At 36.6% G+C, this 17287-nt stretch overlaps 3 protein-coding genes across 4 annotated transcripts; 1 reads left to right on the top strand and 2 right to left on the bottom strand.

The window, feature by feature from the left end:
- Window positions 1-723: 723 nt before the first annotated feature.
- LOC141317068 (uncharacterized) lies at window positions 724-2779 on the bottom strand (the record flags this gene model as incomplete). The annotated part of the gene is made up of 5 exons (XM_073832892.1): window positions 2485-2779; window positions 2259-2347; window positions 2001-2102; window positions 1867-1929; window positions 724-884 (listed from the first exon to the last, which is right to left on the bottom strand). Coding segments are annotated over exons 1-5 (605 nt in total), but the record flags the coding sequence as incomplete, so codon positions are not given.
- Window positions 2780-4638: 1859 nt separating this feature from the next.
- On the bottom strand, window positions 4639-14032 carry LOC141317066 (dTDP-D-glucose 4,6-dehydratase-like). Of its 2 annotated transcripts, none has more exons than XM_073832891.1 (13): window positions 13901-14032; window positions 13726-13801; window positions 10983-11049; window positions 10838-10906; window positions 9957-10047; window positions 9713-9855; window positions 7933-8031; window positions 7357-7416; window positions 7231-7274; window positions 6982-7147; window positions 6214-6269; window positions 6039-6136; window positions 4639-5948 (listed from the first exon to the last, which is right to left on the bottom strand). In XM_073832891.1, the coding sequence occupies exons 2-13, from the start codon at window positions 13764-13766 to the stop codon at window positions 5941-5943; spliced, it is 942 nt and encodes a 313-aa protein (XP_073688992.1). In that variant the 5' UTR covers window positions 13767-13801; window positions 13901-14032; the 3' UTR covers window positions 4639-5940. The 2 variants fall into 2 exon arrangements, with proteins under 2 accessions (XP_073688992.1, XP_073688991.1); XM_073832890.1 differs by having other exon boundaries at window positions 4639-5953; window positions 13901-14029.
- A 112-nt stretch (window positions 14033-14144) lies between these two features.
- LOC141317065 (integral membrane protein GPR180-like) lies at window positions 14145-16727 on the top strand. The gene is made up of 3 exons (XM_073832889.1): window positions 14145-14376; window positions 14568-14708; window positions 16489-16727. The coding sequence occupies exons 1-3, from the start codon at window positions 14238-14240 to the stop codon at window positions 16725-16727; spliced, it is 519 nt and encodes a 172-aa protein (XP_073688990.1). The 5' UTR covers window positions 14145-14237.
- The last annotated feature ends 560 nt before the right edge of the window (window positions 16728-17287 follow it).

Below are 17287 nucleotides of genomic sequence, written 5' to 3' on the forward strand. Positions count from 1 at the left end.
CCCCTGTAAATCACTTTGAGGAGTCAAATAGCACCTCGTAATAGGAAGGCTAATTTTTTTTTTTTATCAGAGTTTTGATTATTGGTTAGAATGTGCTCCTAAAATTTTGACTGTGCCCCTATTTTTTTTAAAGTTAGGAGCACAAGTGCTCCTAGCAAGAAAAGTAAGTATAGAGCCCTGAGCCATTTTTTTATTTATATTGTCAGACAGCTAAAACATTTTACAGAATGTGTTAAATCAGCTGCACAAAGGGATTGGCATGCTGAAAAGATTTGTCTATTCTTATTTTTGTTGAATGATAAATATAGCCTACTTAAAAATCATCATATTACAGTTCTTTTTTTTAAGAATTGTATATATTCTATTAATATTAATAATGTTGTATTCTATTGATGTTGATTTTGATAGTAATATTCTAATCTGTATTCTACCTCAATTGATCATTGTTTGGAAAATATGTCTTGTTCTGACAATAAACCATAAATAATAATTAACTATCTGGTTTTTCTTTCATTAAGGAGAAAAAAAATCTGCTTTTAATATTGATAGATATAAAGATTTGACATTTATCGTAATAATTATCGATATCGACTGATATGAAAAAAAATTATCGTGATACATTTTTTTTGCCATATCGCCCAGCCCTAATAGGCTACAGAGTTTCATTTTTTACAGTTTCGATTGTTGGTGTGCCTTGTGATTTTTTTTCAATTAAAAATGTACCTTGGCTCAAAAAAGGTTGAAAAACACTGGTATAAAGTGTTATAGAAATAAACACATCTGAAGGGGAGTAAATGTCTGCCGTACTTGCGTCTCTCCTCTCTCCATCTGGCGATGTCCTCAGCGGTGTCCAGTTTGATCCTTTTGGCTCCTGGAGCATGATTCTGCAGGAGAACAGCAGTGTCACGCACTCAGCTTTAAACGTTTAAAACCAGGTACCATCAACTATAACAATAACAATACTGTCTACATTGGTGCATCATTATGTTATGCTTATTATAAACAGGCTGATGTTTTGTTGTCTGTCACTTTAAATGCTCAAACTCTTTAAAGTCAGATGGATCTTGATTGGCTGTTTTGAAAGTGAATCCAGTGATATCAGTCCTCCATAGTTGTGGACAGTGTTTGGGGTAACACCTTCCAAGTAACGCAAGTTACATAATAATATTACCTTTTCCCAGTAACTAGTAAAGTAACACATTACTGTTTAATTGACAAGAAAATATCTGAGTTACTTTTCCCCCATTTATTGATGAAAAGCTCTCCTGTCCCCATGTTGAGAGAAATTGTGAGTAAGATGTTCCTTTAGTTCTAGAATAAATGTGAACATGCATTAATTCATCTCACTCACTAAAAAAACAGATACAGTGTTCCTCAAAATGAATAAAAACACTGAAATTCAACGCAAACCTGCAATCATTAAATATGTTCAATAATACAAATATATCCTTTATGTATTTAACCCCATTTTATTAACTGATGTCTTTGCTGCTGACCTTCGATGATCCAATTCATCCATACTAATAAACAAAAATGACTCAAGATAATCTAACATTTCTTCTGTGGTCTACTGTACAGACGGAGATTTACTTTTCTCTAAGCCTGAGGCTTTTGCTGTGAAAAGGCTTTTACATTTGACTAAAATTCAACTTTTTATATTAAAAAAAAAAAGCAAGCCCTGCCCAGATTTAAAAAGTAACACAAAAGTAACATAATGCATTACGTAATTAGTTACTTTTTCAGGGGGTAACTCAATATTGTAATGCATTACTTTTAAAAGTAACTTTCCTGAACTCTTATTGTAGATGTCAGTATTCTCATAGAAAGGCATGATGATCAACATGAGCTTCTGAACAGGACACTCACGTTTTTCCAGTGGATGTTCACCAGCTTCTCGTGTGCAGTGAAGCGACAGTCTTCAACAGAGCACTGCAGACACACAGATGTTTGTTAGACCGGACAGATGCACAATTACATGAGTGTGGATTACGGCGGCTCACCTTGACGTGTTGTGAGATGTGTTCATCATATTTGTCTTGAGTTTTGAAGCCTCGATCACACGTGTCACAGAAATAACTGAACTCAGGCTCTTTCTGCTGCTTCTGCTCCAACACAAACACACACAAACACACACACACAAACACACACACACACACACACACACACACACACACACACGAATGAATCCTCACATCACACATGACTGCAGATCAACACTCACACAGTGTTAGGACTCATAAAACAGTGTCTGGATTTACCTTTCTGCCCCAGTGATGCTGCGCTGAACCCCACCAGCCATGATGCTGATGATGAGGAGGAGGATAATGATGGTGGTGATGAAGATGACCTGATAGAAATGACATGAGGTCAACACAGAACTCACTGTTTCATACTAACAACTACATCAACAGTGAACTAAACACATGAGCATTCTAACTGCACACTTAACCAGGTAGATGATATCAGGTGAGTGAGCTCATATACCTGTGTAGGGCTGGGGCTGGTAGTGGCTCGTCCAGGGTCCGGTCTGTGCCGGTTGAGTCCAGCTCCAGTCTCTGGAAGCCTCGAACTTGCGGGTGTTCTGGAGAGTGGAGCCGCTCCAGTGAAGAGCCGCTGGAGGATCCGCTGCTGCGCTGAAGTTCGGCGGCGGATACCGCTCGTGTTCCCCCATCATGACCAACTTGAGATTTAAACCGGTTCCGATCAGCGTCCTTACAGTCACATAAACACACACATGTGCTGGGGAAACATGCAGCGATACACACGTGCGTGCGCGTTCACTTCAACGTCACTTCCGAACTGCGCTGAACGCAGCGAGCGCGCGGACGCCAGATGACGCTGTACGTCACACGTGTAACAGCACCTTGATTCTTTCAGTTCCTTTCAGTTAAAAGATATAATTTGTTACTATAAAGGTAAAACTAGTATTTCAGTGAATTACATAGATAGTTTTTTTATTTTGATTGGGAAATTTTTTTATTCATAAACAAAAATTCTCTAAATCGCAGCCTTCTTTTTCCTTAAATCTCTTAGATTGATTAAAAACAAGAAAAGTGATAGAATTTTGAAATATTATGAAGATTGTTTTGGTAATACCAGTAATGCATAAGGTTCTTCCTCTGTATGTGTTTGTTATTATTATTATTTTCTTATTTTATATATTTATATTAAGTTATTATTTTTATTATTCGTCTGTAAATCTTTATCTTTTTATGTGAAACTTTACAAGATGTGTTGTTTTGTCCTATTATTGTCTTTTCCTGTAAAGGTTTAGTCTGTTCTGTACTTTTTGTATGTTAAAAGTTTGCATAATAATAAAAAAGGAAACAAAAAAAGGGCGCAGAAACAGTATTATTTTTAAAATCATTGAAATCATTTTTTTTTCATATTGTGGATGAGATTTTATTTGTAACTTCTGCCTTAAGACGAGACACTGCAGGTGAATAAGGTAAAAAAGAACTAGTTGTTATCACCTTTCCCAGTTGATTGATTACATTGATCATTGCAAACTATTTTTTTTGTATTATGTTTTTTAAAATGTTAGGTTTAAATATTCAAATGAGTCATTATTTAATAAAATATGCGATAATTTGCATTTATTTCTAGCACAAAAATCTAAACACGGTTTCAAATTTTTTTATTTTATTTTTATTTTTTTTTACGTATAAGTCAAATGGTTTTACAGAAAATGTAGGACGATTTTAAAGTTGGAGGAGAAAATGAGATAGGAGTTTTTCAACATACCCTAACTGTCTTGAACTGGAGTACACAGAGAACACATGTGCACCACAGAGCTAGACAAGATGAGCATTTGAGGTTAAAGTATTTAAGTATATTATTTTTAGGAAAATGACCAATTGTTTTGCTAAATAAGGCCCTTATTCCTCGACTGGGATAGTTTAGAGCTATTTGAAGCTGCATTGAACCTGCATTTTTAACCTTCAATCTGTTGAGCACCACTGAAGTCCACTATATGGAGAAAAATTCTTTTTTTTTTGACATATTAGAGTCAAATGTTTTTACAGAGCGAATTTTGGATATATCTTCTTTGTCACTCCATAATTCTAAGAACAGACAGAAAACAATATATTTTCACAATTTTTGAGGAATAAAATGTATATAATCAAGCAAATTCTATATGAACAAATCCCTCTGTAAAAACCTTCAGGATATAGACAGGAATACAAATGTAAAGTGTGGTGTGTGTAAGAGCTGCTGAAGTGGAGATTTATGGCTCAGTGTAGGAGAAAAAAACTCTTGACCTTTAAAAATATGTATTGTAATTGGAATCTATTGACACAAATAGATAAAGTGCTATAAAGAAACACTTAACAGTGTCTTTTGGGTGTTTTTTTTTTTACTAGTCTGAAAAAAAACTTTATGAATAACCAAAAAGCCCAAAATCTTTGCCTGCAGTGTCTCCCCTACGTTAAAGTTTCAGTAATGTTGTTCAATGTTTTGTAATTTTTAAAAATGTATCAGTTTGAATGAACTATTATAACTCTGTAATTTAAAAACACATTCAATTTGAAAAAAAAAAAAACCAGTTACATTTTAAATTCGTATTAAATGTTCTATTCCAAAGATCCAAAGTCTAATCTCATGCAGAGCATTAACAACAGAACTTTATCACAAATGTGTTTAAAAACATTTTTTATTAAAACATAAAAATGATCAGAAACATAACATCCATGCAATCATACAAATAAAGACTATTCAAGTTTTCATAATCAAATAATGAAAATGGTCAAAACAACTGATCTTATGTCAGTTTAAGACTAACAATTTCCATTATAAACGAGCTTGAATATATCTCAGCATCTTTAACTTTTGGTCCTCTGTACTCCTGTGCATTTCCATGATGATGTTTAGAGTATGAAGTCTCTAATAATCCTTCATCACATTCAACCCCCAGTCTTCACTGATTGGCACTTTATTTAAAGAATTACTCCACTTCCAAAATAAAAAAAATTCCTGATCATTTACTTTCCCCCATGTCATCCAAGACATTCATGCCTTTTTTTTTAGTCATAAATAAATTACATTTTTTGAGGAAAACATTTCAGGATTTTTCTCCATATAGTGGACTTTAATGGTGCTCAACGGATTGAAAGCTAAAAATGCTGTTTAAATGCAGCTTCAAACTATTTCAGCTGAGGAATAAGGGCCTTATCTAGCAAAACGATCAGTTATTTTCTAAAGCAAAAAATAAAAAAGTACAATTTATACATTTTCTAACTACAAATGCTTATGTTGTCTAGCTCTATTTCGGTTCAAGACAGTTAGGGTATGTCCAAAAACTCCCATCTCATTTTCTCCTCCAACTTTAAAATCATCCTCCATCGCTGCAGAAGAACCGACCCAGTGTTTACAAAGTGAATGTGCAAAGAAGATCAAATGCCCTTTACAAAAAAATATAAATCAGCGATGTAGGATGATTTTGAAGTTGGACTGTTGGAGGAGAAAATAAGATGGGAGTTTTTGGACATACCCTAACTGTCTTGAACCGGAGTATGCAGAGCTAGAAAAGACAAGCATTTGAGATTAATAATGTTTTTGTAAAATGACAGATTGTTTCACTTGATAAGACCCTCATTCCTCGGCTGGGATCGTTTAGAGTCCTTTGAGGCTGCATTTTTAATCTTCAATCCGTTGAGCACCACTGAAGTCCAATATATGGAGAAAAATTCTGGAATGTTTTCCTCAAAAAAAATATTTTTTTTGACTGAGGAAAGAAAGACATGAATATATTGGATGACATGGGGGTCAGTAAATGATCAGGAAAATGGACAATCTTGCATAGATAATGTGTAAATCAGTTAATAAATGAATAAACCTCATTATCTGACATAAGGCACTGCATGTGACGGCGTCTGATCATGTGATGCTGGCGATTCCTCTCGTTTCTCACCGATTAACGGCCAATAGTTTGGATTCTCCTCATACCACTGTACTGAACACAACAGAGACACACGTCATACTCTTCATCACCATCATCATCATCATCATAACCACAGAGAATCATCTGAATGTCTTACTGGTCCGTCTGATTCCTTCCTTCCAGGATATTTTGGGTCTCCAGCCGAGTGTGTGCAGTTTGTGTGATATCATGGGATAGCGGAGCTCCGTCACCGGACTGAAGATCAACACATGCGTTAATATATGACACATTCATTAATACAGATCTCAAACATAGGACAGATCAGCACACACCGGTCTTCAACAAACTCCATCCAGTCATCCAACGCTTCCTCTGAGACGTTCACCTTCTGTCAACAGGAAACAGATGATTATGGATTAGTATGATTAGCAGTGTTGGTAACACAAGTTATGTAATAATGTGACTTTTTCCAAGTAACAAGTGAAGTAATGCATTACTTTTAATTGACAAGAAAATATCTGAGTTACGTTTCCCCCATTTATTGATTAAAAGCTCTCCTGTCCTCATGTTGAGAGAAACTGTGAGTAAGATGTTCCTTTAGTTCTAGAATAAATGTGAACATGCATTCATTCATCTCACTCACTAAAAAACAGATCCAGTGTTCTTCAAAATGAATAAAAACACTGAAATTCAACACAAGCCTACAATAATTAAATATGTTAAATAATACAAATATCCTTTATGTATTTAATCCCATTTTATTAACCGATGTCTTTGCTGCCGACCTTCGATGATCCAATTCATCCATACTAATAAGCAGAAATGACTCAAGATAATCGAACATTTGTTTTCCTTTTTTATTGCTGAAGAGTTGACATTTGTTCTTCTGCGGTCTACTGTACAGACGGAGATTTACTTTTCTCTAAGCCTGAGGCTTTTGCTGTGAAAAGGCTTTTACATTTGACAAAAATACAACTTTTTATATTGACAAAGTAACATAATTAGTTACTCAATATTGTAATGCGTTATTTTTAAAAGTAACTTTCCCCAACTCTGTTTATGTCTCTAAACGAACACTGAGCTGCTCACGCGGCTCCTACCATCTTCACTAGTTCTCTGGCGAGATGAATGATGGGGATCTCAAAGCTGCTCCCGATGTTGTAAATCTCTCCCAGAATGCCTTTCTCCATGAGCATCAGGAATGCGTCTGTGACGTCGCTGACGTACAGGAAGTGTCTGGACTGCAGGCCTGAGCCCTGGATAGTGCTGGAGGACAGCAGACACACACACACACTAAAGCGGATGAACACGGACATGAAGATGCGCTCCGGTAAATCAGAGACACTCACCACTTCTGATCCCGCTGGATGAGCGACAGGAATCTGGGAATGACCTGAACAAACACAAGCACACGCTGATGAAGAGCTGAGCTCATGTGACTGTCAAACACGCGTGTAGAGCTGCTGAACACGCACCTTCTCGTGATGCTGCCGTGGTCCATAAACGTTACTGCTCCTCGTGATCAGAACGGGGAACTACAGCAGACAGAAAATACACTTCAATATTACACCACATCAAAATCTGGAGCATTTGCTGATATTTACCAACATCACTGTGACACAGAAACAAATCAATGATCCACTTACAGAAGTGTTTATACATTATGTGCAGTATTTACAGAAGCTCATGAAGAAAAAAGTAAAAACAACTTCTTATCTCACAATTTTCATTCTGACATTTTTTCACATTTCTGAGTTTATATGAATTCTTATTATAACAATTCTGATTATTTTTGTGAGATATAAACATTTAATCCTGTGAAAAAGTCAGAATTGTGAGATAAAAGGTGGCAATTTAATTTTTTATTCCATGCCAGAAAAAAAAAAATCTACTGTCAGAGCAATCTCAGAATTCAGTAAATATCATGAGACATAAACACAGATTTAGAATGCATTGTTTGTACCACAAATTTAGCATTACGAATAATGGGGATTACAAAACACTCCAAGTAAATTATTAGGATATCACAGGTATAATTTAACGACTGATACCTTGTGCTTCTTCCAGTACGACATCACAATGTTTTCTGCTGCAGCTTTCGAAGCCGAGTACGGATTGGTGGGTCTCTTTGGACTCAGTTCATCAAATGGCTGTGAAAACAAGAACCAGATCACTGGCATCAAAACACAGCTGTACTAAACTGGTCAACAGGAAATGTTTGGTTAGTCAGTTGGTAGAACTCAGTTTGTTTTCTTGAGGGCTTCAGATGCTGTGCTTGAACTAGTGGTTCCATAAAACCTCAAACCTTTGGGAGTCTTTTGTTGTAAACCAGTGATTCAAAGCATCACATCATTTCAGTAAACAAGGCTTTGTTACAGCGTAACTGTTTCAAAACATTCTCAAATGTCAATGATTCTGTAAGTTCATAAACAAGTGTTTATGGTTTTTACCTGATCTTGGATTAGTTTTTTTTATTCACATTTGTGTAATAAAAAAGCAACAGTTTAAAGGATTAGTTCACTTGCAGAACAAAACTTTTCAGAAAATGTACTCAACCCATTGTTATCCAAGATGTTCATGTCTGTCTTTCGTGCCCCGTGAGTTTGAACTACCAAAATGCAGTTTAAATGCAGCTTCAAAGGGCTCTAAATGATCCCAGCCGAGGAAGAAGGGTCTTATCTAGCTAAACAATCTGTCATTTTCTAAATAAAATAATAATAATAATAATAATTATATAATTTTAAACCTCAAATGCTGGTCTTGTCTATCTCTGTGATGCGCATGTGTACTCTGTGTATTCCTGTTCAAGACAGTTAGGGTATGTTGAAAAACTCCCATCTCATTTTCTCCTCCAACTTCAAAATCATCCTCCATCGCTGCAGAAGAACCCACCCAGTGTTGACAAAATGAACGTGCAAAGAAGGTCAAACACCCTTTACAAAAAAAGGTAAAACAGCGATGTAGGACGATTTTGAAATTGGAGAAAGTGGAAGTTTTTCAACATACCCTAACTGTCTTGAACCAGAGTACACATGTGCATCACAGAGCTAGACAAGACCAGACTTTGGGGTTAGATAGTATATAAACTGTAATTCTTTTTGAGAAAATAACTGATCGTTTCGCTAGAAAAGACCCTTCTTCCTTGGCTAGGATCATTTAGAGCCCTTTGAAGCTGCATTTAAACCAAAGACTATAGAATACCCAAGACATGTCACTCCTGTAGTTTTGAATGGGGAAAAATGCAACGCTCATTATGGCCGCGAAGCCCCGCCTTCTTAGTGAAAGAGCCAATAGTTGATTAGAAAAGTCAGCGCGTCACTGCAGCTGCCGTTAGAAGTCCCGGTTGCTATAGAAACAATCGGCGCTCTAAGACGTGCGCTCAGTACTGCGCATGCGCACTGGCTCATCTAGCCGGAAAAATAAGCGTTTTTTCACGCTATTGGAGCACAAGGAACCATATTTATGAGGCAGTTCCTGTTGGATTTCTTTGAAGATTTAAAATATGAAATTTAATCATAAGCTTGGTGAACAGTTTTGGAGAATTTGATGTTTCCCCATTCAAACAGATAGGAGCTGCACTTGTATGCCCGAGAGGCGTTTCAAAGATGGCCGCCGAGTGACATGACTTGCCTTAAAGGGACTTTGATTTAAACTGCATTTTGCTATTTAAAAAATAACACAAATACAGACACTTCATATTTAATGGCACAGATAGACATAGATTACACTTTCAATAAAACATTTGCAATTGGTTAGAGAAAGGTGTTTTCATGCAAGTTTTGTTTTAATTTCAAGTGACTGAACACAGTGAGAAGCCCAGTTTGACGTCACCTGCTCCAGACTGTCTCCATAGACCTCATCAGTGCTGATGTAGATGAAGCGCTGCACACGCGCCTCAAACGCCGCTCTGATCAACACTCCAGTGCCGTCCGCATTCACACGCATGAAGTGTGACGGACACAGGAACGAGTTCTCTACATCAGGATAAAATCACATGTATGAGAAACACAGAGTCCTGTAGAGAAACACAAAGCAGGTTTATTGTGTGAACGATGAACTGACAGCATTTACTCACCCACATGAGTTTCAGCAGCACAGTGAAACACTATATCAATCTTCTCCGTTGAAAAGAGATGCTTTATGAAAAATGGATTGCAAACATCACCCTGCGAGAAGGAGATCACTGTTCATCAGCTGTGGATCAGATGGACATAACTAGAGTACTAACCAGTGCAAGATACGTAATAATGTGACTTTTTCCAAGTAACTAGTACAGTAATGCATTACTTTTAATTGACAAGAAAATATCTGAGTTTCTTTTCCCCCATTTATTGATTAAAAGCTCTCCTGTCCCCATGTTGAGAGAAATTGTGAGTAAGATGTTCCTTTAGTTCTAGAATAAATGTGAACATGCATTAATTCATCTCACTCACTAAAAAACAGACACAGTGTTCTTCAAATTGAATAAAAACACTGAAATTCAACGCAAACCTGCAATAATTAAATGTTAAATAATACAAATATCCTTTATGTATTTAATCCCATTTTATTAACCGATGTCTTTGCTGCTGATCTTCGATGATCCAATTCATCCATACTAATAAGCAGAAATTACTCAAGATAATCTAACATTTGTTTTCTTTTTTTATTGCTGAAGAGTTGACATTTGTTCTTCTGCGGTCTACTGTACAGACGGAGATTTACTTTTCTCTAAGCCTGAGGCTTTTGCTGTGAAAAGACTTACATTTGACAAAAATAGAACTTTTTATATTAAAACAAACAAGCAAGCCCTGCCCAGATTTAAAAAGTAACACAAAAGTAACGTAACGCTTTACTTTCCATAAAAAGTAACTGAGTAATGTAATTAGTTACTTTTTTAGGGAGTAACTCAATATTGCAATGCATTACTGTTAAAAGTAACTTTCCCCAACACTGATACAAACTAGTTGTCTGTACCGGGATGAAGGTGTAGGTGCTGCTGCCCTCCACAGACCGCAGGTTCTTCAGACTGGAGCAGTACTGCAGCTGAAAAACACACCGACACTGACATGAGACGCTTTATTTGAGGAAACCACTGATTCAATGCTGTTCAGAGACTCACATTATCAACATTGATGATCCTCCAGTGTGGGAATCTCAAGGCCAGAGCACTGATCAAATGAGATCCACTGAGAAAAACAAAAAGAACAGCATTAAACATCAAACACAAATTTACAAGCTTATAACTGTATGAATGTCATTTATCAGATTATTCACCGCAGGTCTTTTTTTTTTCACCGCTGCTGACGTCTGAAGTCTCAGTGTTTAAATCAGCAGGTGAATCTCACTGGAACTAGCCCTGTATGTCATCTGAGTGCTTTTAAACTACTGTTTTATGAATTCTGTGAATTCAGACATACACTACCAGTCAAAAGTTTCTGAATAGTAAGACTTTTAATGTTTTTTAAAACGTCTCTTCTGCTCACCAAGCCTGCTTTTATTTAATCTGAAGAACAGCAAAAACTGTCACATTTTTAAAATATTTTACTATTTAAAATAACTGCTTTCTATTTTAATATATTTTAAAATGTAATTTATTCCTGTGATTTCAAAGCAAAATTCCAATTTCAGCATCATTACTGCAGTCTTCAGTGTCACATGATCCTTCAGAAATCATTCTAATATGCTGATTTGCTGCTCAAAAAACATTACTATTATTATTATGTTGAAAACTGAGTAGAATTTTCAGGTTTCTTTCCGGAGTAGAAAGTTCAGAAGAACAGCATTTATGTGAATAGAAATCTTTTGTAACATTATAAATGTCTTAATCATCACTTTTGATCCATTTAAAGCAACCTTGCTAAATAAAAATATTAATTTCTATAATTTCTTTCCCAAAAAAAATTAACTCCAAGCTTTTGAATGGTATAATGTACAATCACGGCCAAAAGTTTTGAGAATGACACAAATATTAGTTTTCACAAAGTTTGCTGCTCAACTGCTTTTAGATCTTTGTTTCAGTTGTTTCTGTGATGTACTGAAATATAATTACAAGCACTTCATACGTTTCAAAGGCTTTTATCGACAATTACATGACATTTATGCAAAGAGTCAGTATTTGCAGTGTTGGCCCTTCTTTTTCAGGACCTCTGCAATTCGACTGGGCATGCTCTCAATCAACTTCTGGGCCAAATCCTGACTGATAGCAACCCATTCTTTCATAATCACTTCTTGGAGTTTGTCAGAATTAGTGGGTTTTTGTTTGTCTACCCGCCTCTTAAGGATTGACCACAAGTTTTAAGATCTGGGGAGTTTCCAGGCCATGGACCCAAAATGTCAACGTTTGGTCCCCGAGCCACTTAGTTATTACTTTTGCCTTATGGCACGGTGCTCCATCGTGCTGGAAAATGCATTGTTCTTCACCAAACTGTTGTTGGATTGTTGGAAGATGTTGCTGTTGGAGGGTGTTTTGGTACCATTCTTTATTCATGGCTGTGTTTTTGGGCAAAATTGTGAGTGAGCCCACTCCCTTGGATGAGAAGAACCCCACACATGAATGGTCTCAGGATGCTTTACTGTTGGCATGACACAGGACTGATGGTAGCGCTCACCTTTTCTTCTCCGGACAAGCCTTTTTCCAGATGCCCCAAACAATCGGAAAGAGGCTTCATCGGAGAATATGACTTTGCCCCAGTCCTCAGCAGTCCATTCGCCATACTTTTTGCAGAAGATCAATCTGTCCCTGATGGTTTTTTTTGGAGAGAAGTGGCTTCTTTGCTGCCCTTCTTGACACCAGGCCATCTTCCAAAAGTCTTGTCCTCACTGTGTGTTCAGATGCGCTCACACCTGCCTGCTGCCATTCCTGAGCAAGCTCTGCACTGGTGGCACTCCGATCCCGCAGCTCAATCCTCTTTAGGAGACCATCCTGCCGCTTGCTGGACTTTCTTGGATGGAAGTTCATTTTCATGGCAGAGAAGGACTATGCAATTCATCTGATCACTCTTCATAACATTCTGGAGTATCTGCAAATTGCTATTATAAAAACTTAAGCAGCAACTTTTCCAATTTCCAATATTTATATAATTCTCAAAACTTTTGGCCACGACTGTATAATGTTACAAAAGCTTTTTATTTCAGATAAATGCTGATCTTTGGATCTTTCGATACATCAAAGAATCATTAAAAAAAAAAAATATTGCTTATAATAATAATCAGAAATGTTTCTTAAACAGCAAATCTGTGTTTTAGAAGGATGTCTGATAGCTCATGTGACACTGAAGACAGAGTAATGATGCTGAAAATTCAGCTTTGATCACAGAAATAAATTCTAAAACATTCAAATAGAAAGCAGTTTTTTTAAATAGTGAAATATTTCTCAATTTTACTGTTAATGTTGTAAATGCGAGCTTAAAAAGCATTCAAAATCTTTCTGTTCAAAAACTTTCCACTGGTAGTGTGGGTTTTTTCCTACTATATTCTGACAACATCATCCACTGGGTCTGTCCCAATACTCACTGCACTCTTGACCACTTGAGTAAGTGAAAGTACACTAACACTAGTGATTTCATCAGTAAAGCAGCTCCACAGAAGACAACAGCACACTTATTCAATTCAGTTCAATAACATGGTCATTAATCAACTCAATTTGTCTTGCTAGTAGACAAGGGCTCAAGTGTGTGCATTGAGACAAACCCAAACTGTTCTCAGTTCAACAATAAACCTATTGATTCAACATCTCAAGACTTAAATCGAGTCTGTCCATTAATTGACCCCTGATGTGATGTTCTGTTGTGTAATGCAGTGACATTCGGTCATTTGAAGTGTTCAGATGTACTTTTAGAGAGTTTGTTAGTAATGAATCTCACATGAATCCGGCTCCTCCAGTCACCAGCACACAGCAGCTCATCTTCAGCAGATGTTCACACTGGATATCACAGTAATCTACAACACAAATCACTCACAGTTCATCACGAATCAACTCTAATTAAACACTTAGCTTTCCTCAGATGACAGTCGATCGCTTCAGAACGCGTTACTCACTCTATTAAAACGATGTCCATGTTTCCACCAAACTGCAGATCAAATCTTCACATCTTCACGTTCAAGAAGTAATGGACATGATTCCAGCTCTGTAAACACTCCTCACGACAGTTCTAAGCAGCGGTTTGCGGCAGCGCTGACACGTATGAGCCGAGCTGCCAGTGACTCTGTCCCCGCCTCCGCCGCGCTCTCATTGGTCGCATTACTGCGCTAGTCTGAAATAGCGTATTGGGATTGGTTGCAGCACACGTCGATCAGCCGGTGGGCGGAAAGGCACAGTATTACCTCATTGATAGCAGTGAATGAAGAGAATAAGAGCTTCTGCTGAAATGAAATAATGTTTTTGTACTTTATCATCCTCATTGTTCTTTTGTTTACCTCATATCCTGCATTAGGGAAAACGGTTTCTGGGGTTTTCAGCAGCGAAGCGGCCAGAGAGAATGATGGGCAATACATCAGCAGGTTTCTGTATCACGGTGAGTGTCTGATATTAAACTGCAGTTACACTGACATCAGGCATTTGCAAGTGCTCTTATATATCTTTGCCTGTCTGTTCACATGCATGCATGAATGCAGGAATGTTGCTGTTTAGTGTCAGTCTGATTAGAATGTGCACATGTGATTACTGTCCATATGAGTTTATGATCCACCTGTGTGTGTGTCTCAGGTGAGAATGGTGTGGTGGCGTATCGTGTGGATAATGTGCTGCTGGCGGTGCAGAAAGAGGCCAGACTGCTGCTGTTTCAGGGGTCGGAGGGTTTTGACAATCTCAGCTGTCTGGAGAGAGTCAGCTCCGCTCACATCTCTAGTAAGACTCTTCACATCTCTGACTGCTTTAACTGCTTATGTTCAGTGCAACATTATGTTTCTGTCTTTCTATGTGACACGTGTGAACTTTGACCCCAGACTGCAAATGCAGACGCTCATCTTCTTATCAGGGATCAGTTTCAGGCGCTCTGCTGATGTTCGCATGAAGCTCAAACCAATCCTGCTGTGTTAATGATGGATAAACTATTCTATAATCTACATTTGTTGATCAATATGTGACCCTGGACCACAAAACCAGTCATAAGGTTAAATTTTACAAAACTGAGATATATACATCATATGAAAGCTCAATAAATAAGCTGTATGGTTTGTTAGGATAGGACAATATTTGGCCGAGATACATCTATTTGAAAATCTGGAATCTAAGGGTGCAAAAAATCAAAATACTGAGAAAATCACCTTTAAACTTCTCCAAATTCAGTTCTTAACAATGGATATTACTAATCAAAAATTACATTTTGATATATTTATAGTAGGAATTTTACAAAAAATCTTAATGGAACATGATCTTTACTTAATTTCCTAATGATTTTTGGCATAAAAGAAAAATCAATAATTTTGACCCATACAATGTATTTTTGGCTATTGCTACAAATATACCCCAGCGACTTAAGACTGGTTTTGTGGTCCAGGGTCACATATTATAAAAATCAATCTGCTGCTGCAGGAAACACATGTGTGACCCTGGACCACAAAACCAGTCATAAGGGTCAATTTTTTGAAATCGAGATTTATACATCATCTGAAAGCTGAAAATCTGGAACTGAGGGTGCAAAAAAATCTAAATATTGAGAAAATTGCCTTTGAAGTTGTCCAAATTAAGTTCTTAGCAATGCATATTACTAATCAAAAATTAAGTTTTGATATATTTACAGTAGGAAGTTTACAAAATATCTTAATGGAACATGATCTTTACTTAATATCCTAATGATTTCTGCCATAAAAGAAAAATGGATCATTTTGACTCATACAATGTATTGTTGGCTATTGCTACTTAAGACTGGTTTTGTGCTCCAGGGTCAGAAATTTGGTTCTCTTTTCATCACTTCATAAATTAGAAAATACTGTCAGCAGACAAAAAAAACATTTTCACCATGTTTTTAAGAGTAAAATGTGGTATAATCAAGTGTGAATTATATATGAACAAATCTTCAAAATATAGAAAGGAATAAAATAATAGAAAAATAGAAATAAAAAAAAACTCTTGGAACTGAAATCTACAGATTAAAGTGAAATTAAATAATCACTTTAATGTGTATTTTGCATGTTTTCTTTCCACTAGTATAATATAAGATATGTTACAAAAGCAAAATAGACCTCATGAAAACACTGGTTTTGTCTGTAGTGTCTCGCCTTAAAGCAAAAAGGACAACATTTATAGATGTTTTATCAGTAATTGTAATAATACTGTTGACACAAAACCAGTCATAAGGGAATAAATAAGCTTTCTATTGATTTGTGGTTTGTTTGGACAGGACAGTATTTGGCCAGAGATGCAACTATTTGAAAATCTGGAATCTGAGGATGCAAAACTTACTGAGAAAATCACTTTTTTAGTTGTCTAAATGAAGTTCTTAGAGCATATTAAATTGACCAACTATCTTCTTGGAACATGATCTTTACTTAATATCCTAATGAGTTTTTTGCATAAAAGAACACTTGATCATTTTGACCCATACAATGGGTTATTGTTACAAATATAGCTGTGCTACTCCAGACTGGTTTTGTGCTCCAGGGTCACATATATTTCACATTTCCAGTTAACCTGATCAAAGAGGAGCAGAACCAGACCGTACCGCATCAGTCCACACCGCAGACGTGGCACGTGATGTACGTGGACCGCTACACCTGTCAGGACGGGCAGATGGACGGCGCGCTAGAAGACGTGAGCTTCCAGATCACCATGATGAACCCGGACGCCGCAGGAAACCCGCTGGATCACTTCAGCGCTGAGGAGGCAGGTGAGTTCACTGCAGGACAAACACATGAGAGTCACTGAGAGACTCACAACCAGTGTTGGGGAAAGTTACTTTTATAGTAATGCGTTACGATAATGAGTTACTCCCTAAAAAAGTTACTAATTACGTTACTTAGTTTAGCTTTGTACGGAAAGTAATGTGTTACGTTACTTTTGCGTTACTTTTTAAATCTGGGCAGGGCTTGCTTGTTTGTTTTTAATATAAAAAGTTGTATTTTTGTCAAATGTAAAAGCCTTTTCACAGCAAAAGCCTCAGGTTTAGAGAAAAGTAAATCTCCGTCTGTACAGTAGACCACAGAAGAACAAATGTCAACTCTTCAGCAATAAAAAAAGAAAACAAATGTTAGATTATCTTAAGTCATTTTTGCTTATTAGTATGGATGAATTGGATCATCGAAGATCATCGGTTAATAAAATGGGGTTAAATACATAAAGGATATTTGTATTATTTAACATATTTAATTATTGCAGGTTTGCGTTGAATTTCAGTGTTTTTATTCATTTTGAGGAACACTGTGTCTGTTTTTAGTGAGTGAGATGAATTAATGCATGTTCACATTTATTCTAGAACTAAAGTAACA

The sequence above is a fragment of the Garra rufa genome, unplaced genomic scaffold (assembly GCF_049309525.1).
Source record: "Garra rufa unplaced genomic scaffold, GarRuf1.0 hap1_unplaced_267, whole genome shotgun sequence".
NCBI classification, from domain to species: domain Eukaryota; kingdom Metazoa; phylum Chordata; class Actinopteri; order Cypriniformes; family Cyprinidae; genus Garra; species Garra rufa.